The 20,870-nt window shown below is 32.3% G+C and overlaps 1 protein-coding gene across 1 annotated transcript in view; it reads left to right on the top strand.

Annotated features, from left to right (window-relative positions):
• cbwd (COBW domain containing) overlaps window positions 1–18,712 on the top strand; it is a 22,330-nt gene extending 3,618 nt beyond the window's left edge. Inside the window, exons 6-16 of the mRNA XM_073819530.1 lie at window positions 4,404–4,463; window positions 4,551–4,588; window positions 9,480–9,526; window positions 10,727–10,813; window positions 13,326–13,370; window positions 14,081–14,137; window positions 14,811–14,862; window positions 16,384–16,452; window positions 16,544–16,609; window positions 16,757–16,886; window positions 17,734–18,712. Coding sequence (XP_073675631.1) covers window positions 4,404–4,463; window positions 4,551–4,588; window positions 9,480–9,526; window positions 10,727–10,813; window positions 13,326–13,370; window positions 14,081–14,137; window positions 14,811–14,862; window positions 16,384–16,452; window positions 16,544–16,609; window positions 16,757–16,886; window positions 17,734–17,807 — 725 coding nt within the window. The 3' untranslated portion in view covers window positions 17,808–18,712. The remainder of the gene's footprint in view (window positions 1–4,403; window positions 4,464–4,550; window positions 4,589–9,479; window positions 9,527–10,726; window positions 10,814–13,325; window positions 13,371–14,080; window positions 14,138–14,810; window positions 14,863–16,383; window positions 16,453–16,543; window positions 16,610–16,756; window positions 16,887–17,733) is intronic.
• Window positions 18,713–20,870: the final 2,158 nt, after the last annotated feature.

The raw sequence follows: 20,870 nt of genomic DNA, 5'->3' as shown, positions 1-20,870 counted from the left end.
CCCGAAAATTAATTTAACTAGACCAAATAAAAAAAGACCTTTTTTTTTTAATATAAAAAATCAGATAGGAGTCTAATCAAAAATGTTTTTAATACACAAATATAAACAAATATCAAGGAAGTAATTTTATTTCATTCTATTTATTTCATTTAGTGTATCTGCAGAATTTTTAAATATTAATTTAGAGCAGTTCATAACCCTTTTTAAGATCTGCAAAAGTAAAATAAACAGTAATGGGATTGGACAATGTAAAGTAGAATATTAAGCCATAAAATGGCATGGTTTAAAATTCAGATACAGTTTCACACAAAAACAAAATATGTTACACTGGCATTTCATCCTTTATAACATAAAAGGGATAAATTGAGTATATAATTTATTATATTTATTTAAAACATAAATATTACTGTACTTGTTTAGATTTTTAGAAGGCACCTTAACTTTTTACATTTACAACTCTGTGTTTGCTGCATAAAGACATGGGCCGATAATTGCAATCATTTGACCATAAACAGCCAAGTGCACCTGTCTGCAGCCTGCAGATCGAGGCGGGGCTGAATCTGGGGTGGGGCTGCACGTGTCGCCCCGCCCACATGCCTTCTCATTGGTAGTAGGTAAATTAATGACGTCGACGCAACATCCCTCCCACAACTCATCTCATTGGTTAGTGAAATGGATTGACGTCGCTGCCACGATAAACAGGAAATGCAGTTGGAAACTATACTTATGAATTATACGTTTTATATAAACGCTGAATCCTTTGCTTATTTATTCAGCTTTCAGATGTGTATAAATCTCAATTAAAACGTACGCTTATGACTGGTTTGTGGTCCAAGGTTACATACATTTACAAGCATGTTATGCAATGTTAGCTTTTTTTTATTATTGTCTTAATTGTTAATAAGATACATAAATGTGGAAAATTCTCAGCAAGAGTGTCCACTATCCTTATGTTATTAAATTAATAAATAGAAAAGTGTTGTTAAACATCAGAGTTGTTTATAAATACAAACATTTATGACACATGAATGAATTGTGACGACACATAAATGAATTTCACTGTTATTTATTTAAGATAATAATGTTCACAGTTATTTCTGATTCTCCCTCCCGATCTAATAGTGACACGCGAAACAGCAGTCTGGGTCCTCTGTGCTCAAATACATTAATTTCTCTAAGAAATTGAAATAACACCCTATAACAATCTGTTGACCCTTCCCGAAGTATATCTACTAAATTGAAACATATTTTCGTTTCTTCTGATTTCGCTATTAATTGACCATATGCACGGATTACTTCCTTGTTTAGACAAGCCAGCTAAGGCATTTCTGGTCAACTGTACTGTGCCGTAATATGAGCGTACTTTGTTCGTTTTCTGTACATAATCCACTCACAATCGAAGAAAAGTGTTGTTTGTCTAAGAGGAACAAACGTCCATGTATACCGTTTCAAGAATGACAAATGCCAGTTTAAAAAAATAGAGTAATTCGGCTAAATGTGCGCGATTCATTGCTATGATTGACAGTAATAACTGGACCAAACATCTGACAAGCTGATGGCAAAAAAGAGCTTAAATGATTCAGACTAAATTTAGAGTAACCAAACTACAGCGGGAACAAGTATGGTTAATATATAGATCAATAGATTTTAGAGTTCAAGATAAAACTTAAAAGATGTTATTACATTTTATAAAATATTTAATATTCCTATCGATTCATATTGAGTGATTTAATTATTATACCATAATTATTTAATGCATTTGTAGTGAACTATATATTAGTATTTAAATAATTCACCCTTATAGGCTGTTTGTGTGTGAGCTTAATGATTTTCTGCACTTGCTATACTATATACTTAAGGACGGTAAAAGTACTACAATTTATTATACTAGTAATTTTAAAATAAATCGAAAAGCAAGACGTCTTGAAAAATATAGGGAGTTTAAAAGGCAGCTGCATAATAAATAATCCTCTGCTGCCATCTTTTGGTTATATGGGTCATTCCATATTACGCTCCAAGGTCAATTGTCTTCTTTCAGTTTCATATTTCCTGCACTCTAATATGACGTGTTCCACTGTTTCTTCATGCCCGCAATATTCACATTTCCCTGTGCCATGTTTACATATTTTCAGTAATGTTCCATTTAATCCCGTGTGTCCAAACCGAAGCCTTGATATTATTGTCTCTTCTCGCCTATTCCTCCCTGAACACCTTATTTCTCCCACTCTCCTTTGAATCTTATGAAACCATCGTTCTTTCCTATTTTCTTCCCATTGTTGTTGCCATTGTTTCTTTAATTTATTTTTAATAATAATTTTTGTTCCTCTAATAATAACTGTAAAATCAATTTGATTATTTTTAGTAACTTCCTTTGCTATTTTGTCTGCTATTTCATTTCCCTTAACTCCATAATGTTTTCAACGTCATTACTTTGCCACCAATGAGATGAGTTGTGGGAGTTACGTTATCTCGACATTATTCATTTACCTACAACCAATGAGAAGGCATGTGGGCGGGGCGACACGTGCAGCCCCGCCCCAGATTCAGCCCCGCCTCGATCTGCAGGCTGCAGACATGGGCTTCTCCAAACAGCTGGAAAAAAAATGTATTGGAAATTAAAAATTCATTCTCTGTCACGAGGGGGCGCTTTAGGATTGCTGAAATATTACGGTTTCCATAGTAACAGCTGTATACAAAGCAACATTAACGCAGTTTTATCAGACATGAAATGAAAATTCCAAGGACACGTTTCTGAGGACAGTAACAGAGGAACGCCATCAAATGTAGCGGAGTAAAATTAGCTACATTTTTTTCACTATAAATGTACTTGAGTAAGAGTAAAAGTACCTATCTTTAAATATACTCTAAAAGTACTAGAAAAAATGTACTCAAGTAACGTTAAATGTAACGAAGTAAATGTAATTCGTTACTACCCACCTCTGTAGTTAATGCATTCATTGCCCATCTTGATCAGATTTTGTGACCCGTAACCATGTGTATAATAGAGATTTTAAAAATATGTACATCAACGTTTAGGCAGATTCTTAAATTGGGTTATGTTTCATGGCTTAGATTAAATTGAATTGTAAATAGGTTAGGTAAGATTTACTCAACCTCGGGTTATCCGAGATGTTGAAAAGTTTGATTTTTCATCATAATAAACTTGGAGAAATGTAGCATTACATGAAGAGAATGAGAGTCCAAACAGCTGAGAACAACATCACAATAATCCACACAAAAGCTGTGTGTTTATAAGAGACCTCTACCCATAATATTACTTTGTCCAGTGAAACATTTTCTTATCTGAATCAGGAGAGGAATATGCAAAGACTAAGCAGTTCCAAACCAGTACTAAACAAATATGTCAGTATTTTAGCCAAAATTAGCCAGAAGCAATGGTTAAAAGTTAAAAGTTTTGATTTACAAGACAAGTCATGTGATTCTAAACTTCTCCAAATCTGTTCTGATGAAGAAACAAACTCATGATCTACATCTTCCATGACCTAAGTGTGAGTAAATCTTTTCTAAAACTATTCCATTTATGCAATTTCATATTAAAAGTTTTCTTTACATTGCAAGACAATTTAGGCATCTTTGTGAAGAAACATTTTTCTCCTACATAGCAAAAAGCACTGTAAAGCAATTGAGAGTGAAACAAAGATCAATGGAAAGGCAGGAAGGGTCAGCAGCATCTCTGCAGCCAGTCTGTGTACATGAGTGACAGGTGTCAAGGGCCAGTGCCGTGCAGGGCCCTCAGAGTTCAGACACCAGCCCCTCTTCACTGTCATTGGCTGAGACAGGCCTGTCACTCCTGGGGGCCTCAGGGGGATAAGCCCCTCCCATTCTTTAAAAGATGCTTGTGGGCTGAATGGGTTATGTATTTGATGTCTTTCAGGAACATTGCCTTCATTACACTTCTATCAAATATTTATCGTGCTTTCTTATTCTACCCTGACAGTTTGACAAAATTCCATTATGTGAACAAGATGGCCTCAAATTGTAACACGGAACTGTGAAATAACTTTTACAAGAAAAGTTGGAAAGCATGGAAACAAACAAAATGTACCTTGTAGCTGAAAAATTTTAAGCCACCCATAAAATTTAGTTATGCATTTTAAAACGCATACCTACACCCACAAATTTAAGCTGCTTTAAGGCAAAAAGGTGTACAGTAACTTGATAAACACTGCAAAACATAATAAATATAAGCAAATTAATATTTTGCCAAACCTACCATTATACATCTTTTTTTAAATTAAAAATAGTATTTTTATTCCAGTTGTAATTGAATTAAGTGTTTTCCAATTTGTACATTTACAGTAAATAGATAAATAATTATAATTGTGTCGATTTCATGTGTGAGTGTGATATTGTACAATTTATTTATGTTTTTTCCAAACCAGGAGCTGTTGCTTCCATGTTTTGGGTTGATGCAGAATTAGGAAGTGATGTCTATCTGGACGGTAAGAACCTAAACTAATAAATACTGCCTCAGATGATGTTTTGATGGTTTTCATCAATATAATACAGTGTCCTCATTTCCTACATAGGTATTGTCACAGTTATAGATGCTAAATATGGGATGCAGGTAAGTTGCTGCTCCATTCTGTCAAACACAGACTATGTATGTATGTATTTATTTGTTTAATAGGGGTGTAACGATACGTATTAAACCGTTCGGTACGAGGCTTTCAGTTCGTTACGCATTACAAACCAAACAATTCGTTGGACTAATCCTATTACTTTTGGAAAATAAAAGAGCTTAAAGTGTGTGAAATATAATGTACTCGAGTAGGGTTGTGACAGTGAGGTAGTTCGTTAGATTTTTCCTCACTTTTATTCACTTTCAAATAGCTTTTAAATGCTTGTGCGCAACTTTACTTTTTAATTTTCGAATTTGCGACATTTCGGCGTCAGTTAATTGAATTCACAACAAAACAGTACGACAAACTCAATTAAACATTTAAATGTTTAAATGGGTTATATGTAACTTTCTGAAATTTAAACTCGCGACTGACACCTCTGGCCAAAAACGGAACTGCTCTTCCTTTCTACTCGCTCTCGCAGCGCTCATACGTGCACACTTCACAAGTCATCCGCTGCAAAGATGTCAACATTATGTTTACAGAGGTAAGAACAGTCAAATACATATATTGTAGGCTAATTGCTGACTAGCGGTGGTGGCAGAGTGATCTGAAACGTTTAACATGAACGCGCTTGACGTCACATCCGCAGACAGCGCGCGAAAAATCCGACCCGACAGAAAATAGGAAAAATAGGATACAGGCTTATAGGTGCACCCACTGTGAGCTGACAAGGTGTCGGTATGCTCATCAGGAGATGTTTGAATCATAAATGGTCAAATAAAAAGGCTATTGTTACGTTTATTTTTGGGAAAAAGTTACATATAGCCCCTTTAAGTGTATTAAACATAGAACGTGTAATTTATTAACAAAATGAGTACAAATACATCATGCTATAAGCCTAACATGAAATAACAAATAACTTACACAAAGTTTAAATATAAAACACTGAAAATCAACATGGTGGAACCAAATAAATAAGAAACAAATATTAAAAAAGCTTCCAAAATCATCTTAGATAAACGCCAAAAGTCAAAAGGCCTTTCAAAGTCTAATATATTTTTAAGATTATACTTTATTATGTTAGTTTTAATAAAAATAAAAAAGTCAGTAAAATCAAGGAAATTTCTCTGGCATTTCTTTCTTTTTGCTGTATCGGAAATCTACCAAACACCACTGTGTCACATCGAACCGAACCGTGAATTTTGTGAACCATTACACCCCTATTATTTATTTATACATTTTTTTTAGTACAGGAATTTAATTGATGCAAAAAAAAGGTAAATAATAATGTATAATTTGGTAAATATAAAACGTTGTAATAAATTATATTTAAATAAATATAAAAGTGATCTATTTAAAAAAAAATCCCAAAAAAATTTAATTCTACAACATTAATAGTAAGATTATTGAATATGAATATAAAATAAATATGAAAAATATATAGTTCAGTAATATTAATATCAAAATAAACTCATCAAAGATATTTGTTTGATAAAATAATAAATTATAAAACAGTTAATAGAAAAATATATTTGAAAAAAAAAATTATTAAAATGTTTTAATACTTGAAACTCATTTTGTATTTTAAATTGCTGAGTTATTAAATAATTTGTCTTTCTATCGATTCAAGAAGCAGACTCTTATACACTACCACTCAAAAGTTTTCTTAGGGTCAAAGCTAAATTTTCAGCATCATTCCACTCCAGTCTTCATTTTCTATTCATCAAAGAAACCTGAAAAAATTCCACTCAGCTGTTTTCAACATCATCATCATAATAATAAATGCTTTTTGAGCACCGAATCAGAATATTAGAATGATTTCTGAAGGATCATGTGACTGGGGTAATGATGTTAAAAATTTAGCTTTGAAATCACAGGAATAAATTACATTTTAAAATATATTCAAATACAAAACAGTTATTTTAAATAGTAAAAATATTTTTTTTATATGTTTTTACTGTACTTTGGATCGAATAAATGCAGGCTTGGTGAGCAGAAGAGACTTCTTTAAAAAACATATAAAAATCTTACTGTTCAAAAACGTTTGACTGGTAGTATATATAATGCTTTACATAGAAAAAACGCTAAACAAACACAAAGTTGGGTCCATTTTACTTGAAGATATGACATTTACTTAGTCTTTACAGAAAATTATTTTATTTTGTATTAGTCTTTAAGTATCGTGTCCCACTGAAATATCTCAAATATCTCCCCCCTTGCTGTTCCTCTTCACACTTCAGGCTGAGAGCAGGACAGTGGTACTGACACCTGCATAATAGGCTGCAATTTAGTGGTGTCAGTCTTGGCAAGTCAGTCTTTTTATTGCAGAGGTGGCACCTCTCGGCACTGCGGCCCTCTGGGGTTCTGAGAGCGCCTGTTGAGGTGAAGACAGGGGAGGGGAGCTTGATAGAAACTGAAGAAATAATGGATATCAAGGCAAATCACTCTAATGGGCCTGTCACCCTTTGTCCTGCTCTTTCATTGTCACCTTATATATTCATCCATATGAGAGATACTTGGGGGTTCAGGTGAGGGATTTGACTTGCAGAGACATGCCCATCAGGTGCACCTTGATCTCTGCCAGTCACTTTGAAATTTGTGCAGACAGATGACGAGGCTTGTATCACTCCCGGAGCTCAGTGTTATTACATATTGAACACAGACAATGAGACATGCCCCTTCCCAGTCAGCAGAGATATGACTGGCAACACACACAAGAAAATAAATTGGATTGTTTTCAATAAGCAAACTGTTCAGAAGTTGTAATATCTTGGAAATTGGATTTCTTTTAGCGAGTTTGCATCAAGTTGTCAGTTTGCTTATCTGCACTGATGTTAAAGATGTGTTTTCAGGAAGGAAGCTGGACAGAATAGAAATGTAGAAGTATACAGAATGTAATGAGACGTGAAATGTTCTTATCGTTCAGTTAGGTCTTATAAATGATAAAGTTCAAATCTAAATTTTGGTTGAATGAGCCATAAAATAGCGCACTCCTGTGACTGAATATCACTTGAATTCTATATGCTTTGGCTTGTTATTTTGATTTGCAACCGTAAACAGTTTACTCTTAGTCTAATAAATGATTTTACCTATTTTTCTCTGAAGAATTATTTGCTCTGATAAATATTATACATCAAGTTATACATTTATTGCACATTGGCAAATTGTAATGGCATATATTTTACATTGTAAAAGCAATGAACCACTCAATGCAATTTTATTAAGGTTATAGAGGTCTTGGGCATGAGCTTTAGTGCTTTATTTGAAGACATAACCAAACATTTGTGTTTGTACTTTTCTGTTTAAGATGATAAATATAATAGTGATGCACTGATTTTTGTTTTTTTACAATGTCAATAACGATACATTTTTGTATTAAAAGTTGGTTTCTCTTAAGTGAAAAATAAAACACTAAAATCTATTTTGGATCATGTTTTCTTAAGGTGATAACCAATATATTTATGATATTAAAATGCCATACTACTTTAAGTTATTATTTTTTTATTTAAATAGAAATAAAAACATTTAAAATATTATTTTAAGAAGTCTTTTCTGCTCATCAAGGCTGTTTATTTAATTAAAAATACAGAAAAAACAGTAATGTTGTGAAATATTATTTCAATTTAAAATAGTATTTTTCTATTTAATTATACTTTAAAATATGATTTAATTCTGTGATGTAAACTGTCATTTTTAGCATCATTATTTCAGTCTTTGGTGTCAAATGATCTTTTAGAAATCATTCTAATATGCTGATTTATTATCAATGATGAATATTTATCAGTTTGATGGGAAAAAATGATCAAAAGAACAGCATTTATTTAAAATAGAAATCTTTTGTAACAATATACACTACCGTTCAAAGTTTGAAAGAAAGTTTAATACTTATTACTTTTATTCAGCAAGGATGTGTTAAATTGAAAAAAGATGATAGCAAAGACTGATATTGTTAGAAATATATTTATATTTTGAACAAATGCTGTTCATTTTCTTTACTTTTTACTCATTAAAGAATCCTGAAATAAGTATCACTTTTGAGCATGAATTTAATGAATGCTTCTTTAATAATAAAGTATTTTTCAAATGTATTTGATCTTTTTTTAATGTTACACTAACCCCACACATTTATACATATAATAAAATATCATACATAAATATTAGATATAAAATAAAATATTATATATATTTCCAAAAATTCTATATACATTTTAAAAGAATTCAAATAGAAAATAGATATTTTTTTTAAATCGTAATAATATTTCACAATATTGCTATTTTGACTGTATTTTTAATCTAATAAATGCAGCCTTGATGAGAAAAAAACATTTCTTTTAAAAAAAAGACATTTTTAAAAAACCTAAATAACCCCAAAGTCACAAAGTGACCCAAAAATGCCAAAAATCATCTAATATTTGGCCACAAATCAGGGGCCGGTTGCTTAAAAGTTTTAGACTAGTCTTAAAAGTTAGTCATCAAATTTTTTCTTTAAGTCTGGTTAAAAATTTTTACATTTGGTTTTCAGCATTGATAATAATTTGGCATATTAGAATGATTTTTGACAAATCATGTGACTCTGAAGACTGGAGTAATGGCTGATTAAAAATTTAGCTTTGCATCGTAGAAACGAATTATATTTAAAAAGTATATTAAAATATAAAACTTATTTTAAATTCCAATAATATTTCATAATATTACTTTTTTCTGTATTTTTAATCAAATAAATGAAACGTCGATGAGCAGAAGAGACTTCTTTAAGAAACATAAAAAATCTGACTGATCCCAAACTTTTGAACTTGTATAAATAAAATAAAATGTAAACCTTGTATGTTTTAATTAGTTTGAATAATTGTTTTGTATTTACATTGTCATTGTCATTTCCTTTATGTCTTTTAGCATCTAACGGAAGAGAAGCCAGAGGGTCTTATCAATGAAGCTGAAAGGTAAAACTTTATTTTATTGATTATTAAATAAATATGACCCTGGACCACAAAACCAGTCTTAAGTCGCTGGGGTATATTTGAGGCAATAGCCAAAAATACATTGTATGGGTCAAAATTATTGATTTTTCTTTTATGTCAAAAATCATTAGGAAATTAAGTAAAGATCATGTTCCATGAAGATTTTTTGTAAAATTCCTACTGTAAACCTATCAAAATGTAATTTTTGATTAGTAATATGCATTGTTAAGAACTTAATTTGGACAACTTTAAAGGTGATTTTCTCAGTATTTTGATTTTTTGCACCCTTAGATTCCAGATTTTCAAATAGATGTATCTCGGCCAAATATTGTCCTATCCTAACAAACCATACATCAATAGAAAGCTTATTTATTGTGCTTTCATATGGTGTATATATATCTCAGTTTTGTCAAATTTAACCTCATGACTGGTTTTGTGGTCCAGGGTCACAAATATGATGTTAAAACAACAAGAAATGAGGCTAGAATTTTCATCGTTATCAATAAGTACTACAAACATCCAAAAGTCACTCTTGTGTGGTCTTTTCAAATTCTATTCATGACTGTTATCTCTATTAAACATGACAGCTGGAGCTAATGTTTGTGCAAAAAACATATCCGATTCCAGCCCAGCTCTTTCCACCTCACCTTCTGCGGTCTGAGTGTTTTTGTTGGGGTTCGGAGGCATGTCGGAATGCTCACAAGTGTCAGAAGTCATAAAAACCGCTTCTGCTCTCTGTTTACGTTTTCCTACCCCGCAAAATGGTGGCGCCTTTTGAGTATGGCACGAACCATGCCACCCACATGCAACTCGACAACAGGCAGGGGGATGGATGAAACACAACAAAGAGTGTTTACACACTTACTCACACACACACATTTAGTTACAAAGGGAGAGTGGGACATTGAACACTGAGCAATAAAGAGAGTGACAAAAGAGAGAGAGAATGAGATGAGTTGTTCTCGTACTGTATTGTTCTCTTGATGTATTGTACGATGTAATCACACATACTTGCGTACAGCAACTGTAGATGCACATAGAAGCGATTTGCTTTTTATGACAAACAATCCATATGCGACCCTCTGAGGTGTCGTCGGCTTTTGTGGCATACACATTGAGGAAAGATGAGCAGCATTTATCAGGTGGTTGTGAATGGTGCTGAAATCTGCTCTCTGTTTTTAGGCAGATAGCTCTTGCTGATCTGACCATCATCAATAAGACTGATCTAGTGAATGAGAGTGAGCTGGTGGAGCTCAGAGATACGGTGAGGTGAGAACCATAGACCTTTATATTCTTATATGTTTTTATTAGGGATGGACTGATATTAAAATTCAACCAATAAGTGGTGGATGTTAAATTTATACTGTTAAATTGTCTAAATAAATTACTGAGGACCTAGAACTAATTCAGGCATCACAACATTACAATGTACACAATAAAATTGGATATTTATTTTGACATTTGCTTAAAAACAAGAACATCTTTATGTATGTAAGTATGGGCACCCACACATATACTGTATAGGCCATTCTACAGAATTGGTGCAAATTGCTCTCCCACAACCAAAAAACACTTTTAAAAAGCATGAAATTATTCAAATCTTAGATGTTTACCAAGTTCCTTTTCATATCTATTGGAACCCACAATAATATTTAAAATATCAGTAAGCTAAATATATATAAAATCATCATTTAGTGGGTACTTGCAATTGGGAGGTGGCTGTCCTGAACCCTAACCCCTAAATTTAAGCTTTTGAAAATATTAAAATAATTTTTGCATTTTTAAATGCATTTTTTAAAAGTGAAGTTTGAAAAAAGAAATTTATATTTTCTTTGTAGATCATGAAACTTTATGAAAAAAAAAATAAAAAATGTTCGCACATTTTCATGTCATTACTGAAACGGTGTTTAAAACAGAGTCTACACCTCTACATTTATGATCAGGAAATATGTGACCCTGGACCACAAAACCAGTCTTAAGTCGCTGTGGTACATTTGTAGCAATAGCCAAAAATACATTGTATGGGTCAAAATTATTGATTTTTCTTTTATGCCAAAAATCATTAGGAAATTAAGTAAAGATCATGTTCCATGAAGATTTTTTGCAAAATTCCTACTATAAATATATCAAAATGTAATTTTTGATTAGTAATATGCATAGTTAAGAACCTAATTTGGACAACTTTAAAGGTGATTTTCTCAGTATTTTGATTTTTTGCACCCTCAGATTCCAGATTTTCAAATAGTTGTGTCTCGGCCAAATATTGTCCTATCCTAACAAACCATATATTAATAGAAAGCTTATTTATTGAGCTTTCATATGATGTATACATCTCAGTTTTGTAAAATTTAACCTTATGACTGGTTTTGTGGTCCAGGGTCACATATTTATATGTCAGTCTCTCTCATAGCTACATGGTGAGTAGATAGGCCCCTTCATTTTGAGGTAAATGTGTTCAAAAGTTTGAATAATCTAGGTGAAACTTTAAAGAATGTCACTACTGAACACCATTTTTCTATAATATAACAGACTTTTTTTAGTTGTTATTGTTATTCCATAACTGTTCAGAACTGTGCTAGCTAGTGACAAGGGAACACATAATCCTATTTTATAATAAAAAGTATTTTATTATTTTTTAGTATGTGGGTTAAAATTCTGTAATGTGATGTGGTCACTAACAAAACATTACTGTCACTACTGAAAATGTGCTGTCACGAACTAAACATGGAATGAAAAATAAAATATACTGAATTTTTAACTAATGTTATGATAGTGGTTGGTTCCATGTATGTTCAAACTAATGAATCCTTAAGTTTGTAATCAGTATGAATAACTTGTTGCCTTTTACAAAGAAAAATTGGATTCAAAATACAACAAATCTCATAAATCACACTCGAAATATTGTTAATTGTTGTTAATTGTTATTGATTTACCTCTGAAAACTTTGTAATATAATAGAAACAAATATATTTACAAGCAAGATGTAAGCTAAATCTTAATAGGTCAATATAACCCTTCTTATTAAATTATATATTACTGTGTTTCGGCAGTGACACATTTGAGGACAAATATTCCAAAACTTTCTGAAAAACCAATATGAGAACTAGAAATGTGAACCTTGGATATTATAAAATTTGCATACATACAAAATTTGTGGAAAAAGACATTTTTTTCAAGACGTTTCCAATTCTGACTTTAAACTAATTCTGTAGAATGGCCCATATATATATATATATATATGTATATGTTTTGTTATGGCCAATAACCAATGGATTTCTTGTTAAAGTTCTATACAATTTTGTTTAAATAAATAAAAAATAAAATTAATTGTTTTAAAACAGTGAATGTTCATTTTAAAATTTGTTAAGGGTTACATTTAAAAATGTTATTAAAGCATTAATACATTATATTCTCTGAATCAGTGAATAGATTACTATTAATGTATTCTAACTGTGGTAATAATTATTCTTAAGATCATACAATGCATTATAAGGTGCATTATATTGCATAATAAATGCATTAAAACTACTCTTACAATGCAAAAAATGCATAAAAGCTTTAAGTAAAATATTACCACAATGTTCTTACACATTAAAAACCATTCGGTACAGCTTGAAATTCCATAGCGATGTTTTGGCAACTAACCATAACACTCTGGCATGTTATGCAGACCTTTTCATTTTATATTTACTTTAGAAAATATACAAATCTAGTTATAATGATAATTTGATAGGTGTACGAGTTTGTTTACAGTACATTTGCTCTGTCCTCTTCTTCACAGATCAATAAATGGGCTTGTGAAGATTTTGGAGACACAAAAATCAAGGTGAAAATATAAGCAGAAACCACAAAACATGCACTTTATTGTCATATAAGGTTAAAATGTATTTGCATATTGTACCATATTTTTAAGCTTTTTCAGATTTGCCTTTTACCTAAAGCTGAACCTCTATGAAACAAATGTCTGTCAAGACATTTGAAAGTAATCTGATTAGTACACTAGCTTTTAAAAGTTTGGGGTCAGTGCAGGCTCATCAAGCCTGCATGTGTTTGATCGAAATTACAGTACTATTGTGAAATAATATTACAATTTAATACAATATTTTAAAATGTAATTTATTTCTGTGATGCAAAGCCGAATTTGAAAAGTTTTCAGCAGCCATTACTCCAGTTTTCAGTGTCACATGATCCTTCAGAAATCATTCTAATATTCTGATTAAAGCATTTGTCTTTTATGGAAACTGAGATCAGTTTTTCAGAATTCTTTGATGGATAGAACATTCCGAAAAACAGCATTTATTTGGAATATACATTTTTTGTAACATTATAAATGTCTTTACAGTCCTTTTTGATCCGTTTAATGCATCCTTGGTGAATAAAAGTATTAATGTCTCTCTCAAAAAAATTAACTGACCCCAAACTTTTTTGAAAATTTTTGTGTTCTTCAGCAGTTTTTAGGGTCCTACCTTTTAAGACATGCCTTATCTTCTATTAATAACATTAAATACAAATTAAGTGTATTTTCCTTCCTTACAGGGTTGATCTTTCTCAAGTATTAGATTTACATTCATTTGATACCAACGATGGCGTGAGGTAAGTGTTTTTGAAGAATACTTGCAAGAATTACACTACTTGATTTGTACTGTCGCATAATAGCAATTCTGTTCACCAGTATTTTTCCAAAGGATTTTGTATATCCGATGAGGATCAAACAGTCCATTAGCTCATGCTAATGTTGCTGACTTACACAAAAACAAAAAATGAAACAGAGTAATTACAGTGAGACAGAGTAAATGTGAATAGCTCAGCCCAGCTGCGGAGGATTATAGCAGTGTCTGCAGTAAAGGTACAGAGGCACTTCCACACAGACTGCCTTTCAGCCCCGACTGTGACCCATTTGCCCCCCTGAGCACGGGCTGCTTGTCTGGGATGACCCCCCTCTGCTCTGCTGTGTGGTACTCACAGCTCGACGAATAATCCACAGAGCTACGTTTGCCCTCCCCGAGGGGTCAGAGCCCGCTCTCACGCTTTCTTCTTCTTTCTTTCTGTATTAAGCTCAATCTTACTGTTACTAAACCCAAAAGCTCCTCCGCATCACACCAGCACCGGGATTAGGGGCCGTCAGTGTAGTCAAACCCTTTGAAAGGTTTTAGCTAAGACCGTACATCTGTCTAATACATTTGGGTATGTAAGAGGATGTTGTTTATTGAAGGCCTTGGACATCAATCATTACGCTTGTTTCACATTTAAATGTCTTGTTCTGCAGGTTAGCTGAAAAGCTGCAGCTGGTGCAAACAAGGCAGCCACATCTAGACAAGGTGAAGATCACTCTTTTATGACATTTCTGAATTGCTGAATATTTTTTCACTTCTGAGGTAAATAGAGATACAGATTCTCTTTTTAGAAGGTTCCTCTCGGGGTTTGCTCAAAACAGGAGGCTCAATAAAAGTTAAATGTTGTCTATTTCCTTCTATCCTTGAACCAAACTCTCCATAGGCACTCTTATCATTAGATGGGTCACTTTCCCGCATCCACCCAGTCTGTCCCACCCTCCCCCTTCAGACTCGAGCTTCACTGCTCTTTTCATGTAAATGAGAGCCTTGTTTTCTCTTGTTATTCCAAAGGTAAAAAGGAAGTGTGTAACTTTTAACACAGACAAACAATGGTTTAAATATCTGTAAAGGGCCCACATAACGCCCCAGAGAAGTCCAGCAGAATGGGCGCTAAAGTAGTACAAGCGTTTAACATCAAGGGGAAATTCATTCAAGTGTCGTACTGACACTTCTAAAGATAGAGGCATTATTAGAAATGTTTTGTTTACAAACAGAAATGAGTAAAATCCCTTCTGAGTACCTGCTGCTGATTTTGTCGCATTTTATTGCATAAATATACTTTATGGCACAGCGAACAGCAAATTCTTACTTTTAAAATGATTATGCACACTAACATTCGAACCTTTTTTGAGAGAGAAAGAGAAATTAATACTTTTATTAAGCAAGGATGCATTCAATTGATAAAAAGTGACATTTAAGACATTTATAATGTTGCAAAAGATTTGTTAATCATATAATTCATCAAAGAATACCAGTAAATAAATTAGCTGAAAACTGGAGTAATGGCTGCTGAAAGTTCAGTTTTGAATCACATGAATAAAATAAATTTTAAATTATTTAAAACAATAATTTTTTAGTTTCACAATATTGTTTTTTTATTGAATTTTTTAACAAACACACTAGGATTTGTGTTATGTTTTCTAAAGAAGTCTCTTCTGCTCTCAAATACTGCTTTTATTTGATCTCAAGTACAGCAAAAACAGTAACATTTTTAAATATTTTTACTATTTAAAGTAACTGTTTTCTATTTGAATATATTTTCAAATTTATTATTGCAATCGAAGCTAAATTTTCAGCATCATTACTCCAGTCTTCAGTGTCACATGATCACAGAAATTATTCTAATATGCTGATTGGCTTTTTAAGAAACATTTTTTTATTATTTTGAAATTACATGAATAAATTACATTTTAAAATAAATTTCAAAAGAAAAGTTATTTTAAATATTACAAATATTTCAAGATGTTACTGTTCTTGCTGTACTTTGGATCAAATAAACGCAGGCTTGGTGAGCAGAAGAGACTTAAAAATATATTAAAAAACTTACTGTTCAAAAACTTTTGACTGGTAGTGTAAATGCAGCCCTAGTGAGCATATGAGACTTCCTTACTTTTGAAAGCCTATTTAGAGACATTTGAGATGCTCCCATTATTTTGGTTCATGAAATTTTTGTACAGGTTTTGGACTAGTTTTTAACGTTTCGGTTACATATTTGTTTTATTTCAGAGTATGCTGACTATAACATTTGAAGTTCCTGGCAGTTTGTCAGAAGACCTGTTAAATATATTCGTTCAGGTACAAGTATAGCATATGGAAGCATGTAAATAAAATATTTCAAAAATAAAATATTTAGCCATAACATCCCCCTTACAAAATGCCTTTTTAGAATCTTCTATGGGAGAAGACATTTAAGAACAAAGCAGGATTGCCAATGACAGTTATCCGGTTAAAGGTGAGGATACAATCGTCTATATGTTCTTACTCCATACTGTATATATTATGTCAGCCACTGAAATGCCAAATAATTCTACAAAATTATGACTTTCTGTGAAGTTATATTTCTGTTCTTAGTGTAAATGATTGTTGTGTGTGGTGGCAGGGGATCCTCTCCATCCAGCAGAAACAGAAGAAGGTGATGTTGCAGGGGGTCCATGAGCTTTATGAGCTGGATGAGACTCCAGAGTTCTGGGCAGATCACGAGCCGAGAATGAACCGGCTTGTCTTCATAGGTAACATCAGATATTCTAGATATTAACATACAATGCCTATAGTTGAAGTCAAAATTTTACATACACTTTACAGAATCAGCAAAATGTTAATTATTTTATCAAAATAAGAGGGATCATACAAAATGCATGTTATTTTTTATTTAGTACTGACCTGAATAAGATATTTCACATAAGACATTTACATACAGTTCACAAGAGAAAATAATAGTTGAATTTATGAAAAATGACCCTGATCGAAAGTTTACATACACTGATAGTTTTGATAGTTGTTCCTTGTTTGTCCTAAACAGTTAAACTGTCCGCTGTTCTTCAGAAAATTCCTTCAGGTCCCACAAATTCTTTGGTTTTTCAGCATTTTTGTTTATTTGAACCCTTTCCAACAATGACTGTATGATTTTGAGATCCATCTTTTCACACTGAGGACAACTGAGGGACTCATATGCAACTATTACAGATGATTCAAATGTTCACTGATGCTCCAAAAGGAAACAATGCCTTAAGAGCCAGGGGTGTAAACAGAATGAGAATGTGTAAATTGTTCTTATTTTGCCTAAATATCTAAATAATTTGTTTCATTTAGCACTGCCCTTCAGAAGATACTTGCATGTTTACCAGAAGACAAAATAAGTTCAATTTACCCTGATCTTCAAATTTAAAAAATTTAATGCATCAGGTTCTGTAATAGTTGCATGAGTTCCTCAGTTGTCCTCAGTGTTAAAAGATGGATCTCAAAATCATACAGTCATTGTTGAAAAGGGTTCAAATACACAAAAATGCTGAAAAACCATTCTATAACATTTAAAAGTTGTTTAATAAATAATTTACCATTTGTTGTCTTTTACTTCAGGTCGAAATCTTGATGGCGAGATTCTGAAGAAAGAGTTTATATCAGCCATGTCAAATAAAGACTGCGTGGAGTAGATGATATCTGACTGAAACTGTGCACAATCTACCAGGCCACGTATACAAACCATACAACACCAACAATCTCATCTTATGAGACATTTGTGAAATCACTGGAACAGACAGCTGTTTCAGTTTGCAACCTTCAGGGCAACCCACAGTTTTAAAAGAGTTTGTACCTGGGTTGCAAATCCTGCAATAGGTGCTTATCATGCTCCATAATGTATTCAGTTTAAAAAATGGTTCAAATCTGACACTTATTTCTCCTAGACATGGAGAGTATGTTACATCTAATGGTCTGATCAACATTTCATTATCTGTACATCACATTTCAAACCAGTAACATTGATATGAACTAAAATGTATTTAGAGCTGCAAAACTATTAGTCGCAATGAATCGATTCAAAATAAAATCTATGTTTGCATACAATTTTGTGTTTGTACTATGTATATTTATGTATGTATAAATAAACATATATGTATATGTTTAAAAAATATTTGTATGTATTTGTATTTAAACACTTTTATATAATTTATATTATATATAAATATAAACATTTTACTTATAAATCTAACATATTTTTCCGTAATGTATACATGTGTATTTATATATACATAATAAATATACACAGTGCACAGATATAGTATGCAAACATAAACTTTCATTTTTGAATCGATTAATCATGACCAATCATTTTGCAGCTCTAATTTTATTTCACATTTTCATTACCATTTTCTCTAAATATGTATCTGGAAATGCATTATGTTTTGGACACAGTGTCGACATTATGTCGTTATTTAAACAATTCATTTGGGTGATCAACTGCTAATCATTTTACCGATTTCTTTCACAGTGTAAAGTGTAAAATAGCAGTAAGCAGTAAAATAAATGTAGTCTTGAGTTACTCAGCTTACTCTTCTAACGTGTTAAATTTTGTGTCTTATTTTCAACGTGAGAACCATCATTACAAGCACCCACTTAACACTTTCTGTGACAAGGCGAAAATGGCAATTTAACATTCACAGTGAAAATGAGTTGGTAGTTTACTTTTAGTTGAGTGTCTTTAGTGGAACGTTATGATAACTAAAAGCAAAAGAAACCAGAAATTATAAAGTTATGCCTTAAGTTATAAAATTATACGTTCATTGCAACAAATTTGGAAGTGTCTTTCAAATGCACACATTTACATTTAAAATTAGTGACTAAAATGTGTTATATAACAGTTTAGAATTTAGTAAGAAAATATTTTAATACAACTGATCAAACTATAACAATTTATAAACTGAATATTCAGTACAAACACTTTGAGATAAGTATAGGTCTTTGGATTTCTTTAAATTGACATATGAATGAGTGCTGTAAATAGCTCTGTTAGTTTACACAACTTTCAAGTACTTGTAAATTTACATGCATCCACTTCCACACCATCCACAGCTGAGGAAGTGGATGGAGCCTTTCATTTGCAATTGAGATGACTGTGAACAGTTTTAACACATATCCGCGCACAAGAAGGTTTGCTTTGAGGATTGCTGCGCTCATTCATGCCCTCCAATAAAACCCGCTCCTGGCCTGTAGGCTAAAGCTGCGCCGTTTCCTATTTGATTCTGATGTTGATAGGCTCGTTTACCGGCATTCTTCTTTCAATGCGGGGAGCCGGGCCATGGCCATTTTCATGGTCACACCACCTGCGGGTATCTTGAGGTGACAAACCAAACGAAACCCAGGGGGTATCGGGGGGAAAAATCAGTCTTTTAAACCGGTAGTTAGGCGTGGTGTGAAAATTCACCATCTCACGGCCCAGCTCCCACTGCGCTAACCTGCTTCTGAATTGGAGAGGAATCCTTAAACATCATCTAGAATATAACAACTGTATTTTTATCGGAGTTGAATTACGTGCCTTTTGTAAGAAAAGGTTCAGTGGCGTGACGCTAATTTTTGTCCGGATCTAAAATATTTTAAATAAATTAACCAAGAAAAAAAATGTGATTACACTTTTTTTTTAATTAGAATTAATTTTGATAATGTGAGGCTTAATGAGCAATGTCAAGGTAGTTCAACTGTGTGATTATAATGAAAAAGCCTGGAATTAGCTTTGCATTATATTTTATCATCATGTATTAAAATAAGGATAGAATCCTTTTAAGTTTTAAAATAAAGTCAGAAAAAGAAATATTGTCGTGATCCAAAGTTTTATACGTTATTAATAAAATATATGTTGTGTATGTTTTTTTTTTACTTTCTGTAATAATATTAAAATATTAAAAGCGTTTGTTTTTTTCTAAATGTGCATGAACTTGCATATGCATTTAAAAATAGATTCAAAAAGTGCAATTTGTATCAATTTAATAGACTAGGCTACTGAAACAGTTAAATTAGATGAAATTAGATTTACACCATATGAAAAAAATTATATGATTAAAAAATTCCATTGATGTATGTTAGTAAGGATTGGACAATATTTGGCCGATATACAGCTATTTGAATTGGAATCTGAAAAAAAAAAATGTAAATACTGAGAAAATCGCCTTTAAAGTTGTCCAAATGCATATTACTGACAAAAATAAGTTTGGATATATTTTTGGTAGGAATATCTTCATGGACCATGATCTTTACTTAATATCCTAATGAATTGTGACAAAAAAGAAAAATCGATCATTTTGACCCATATTTTTAGCTATTGCTACAAATTTACCCGTGCTACTTAAGACTGGTTTTGTTGTCCAGGGGTCGCATTTAATACTGAGGATATAAAATCTAATTGGCAGAACGTTTGTCCAAATCTATAAAAGAGATAAATTCATCTTCCACGTTGGCGTTTAAGGTAGTGCTAAAATGTAGGCTAATTAATATTATTAACTATGACTGATAATAGTGCACTTTTATTTCGCCATCTCCTTAGTTTGAGATCCTCTAATTGGGTGTTTGGGATCCGCATCTCATATGCGGATTGTTTTGTTTAAGCAGGTCAAAGCCCCCCACACCTGCCCAACTGTCCTGAATCCCTGTGGTGACACTCCACCCCTATTGGTCTGTCCATCGGCGGACCAAAAACAGAATGCGTGTGGCCTCTCATAAATAGC

The sequence above is a fragment of the Garra rufa genome, chromosome 15 (genome assembly GCF_049309525.1).
Source record: "Garra rufa chromosome 15, GarRuf1.0, whole genome shotgun sequence".
Classification (NCBI taxonomy): Eukaryota; Metazoa; Chordata; class Actinopteri; order Cypriniformes; family Cyprinidae; genus Garra; species Garra rufa.
The sequence above is the reverse complement of the archived record's forward strand: the minus strand, read 5'-3'. Positions and strand labels throughout refer to the sequence as shown.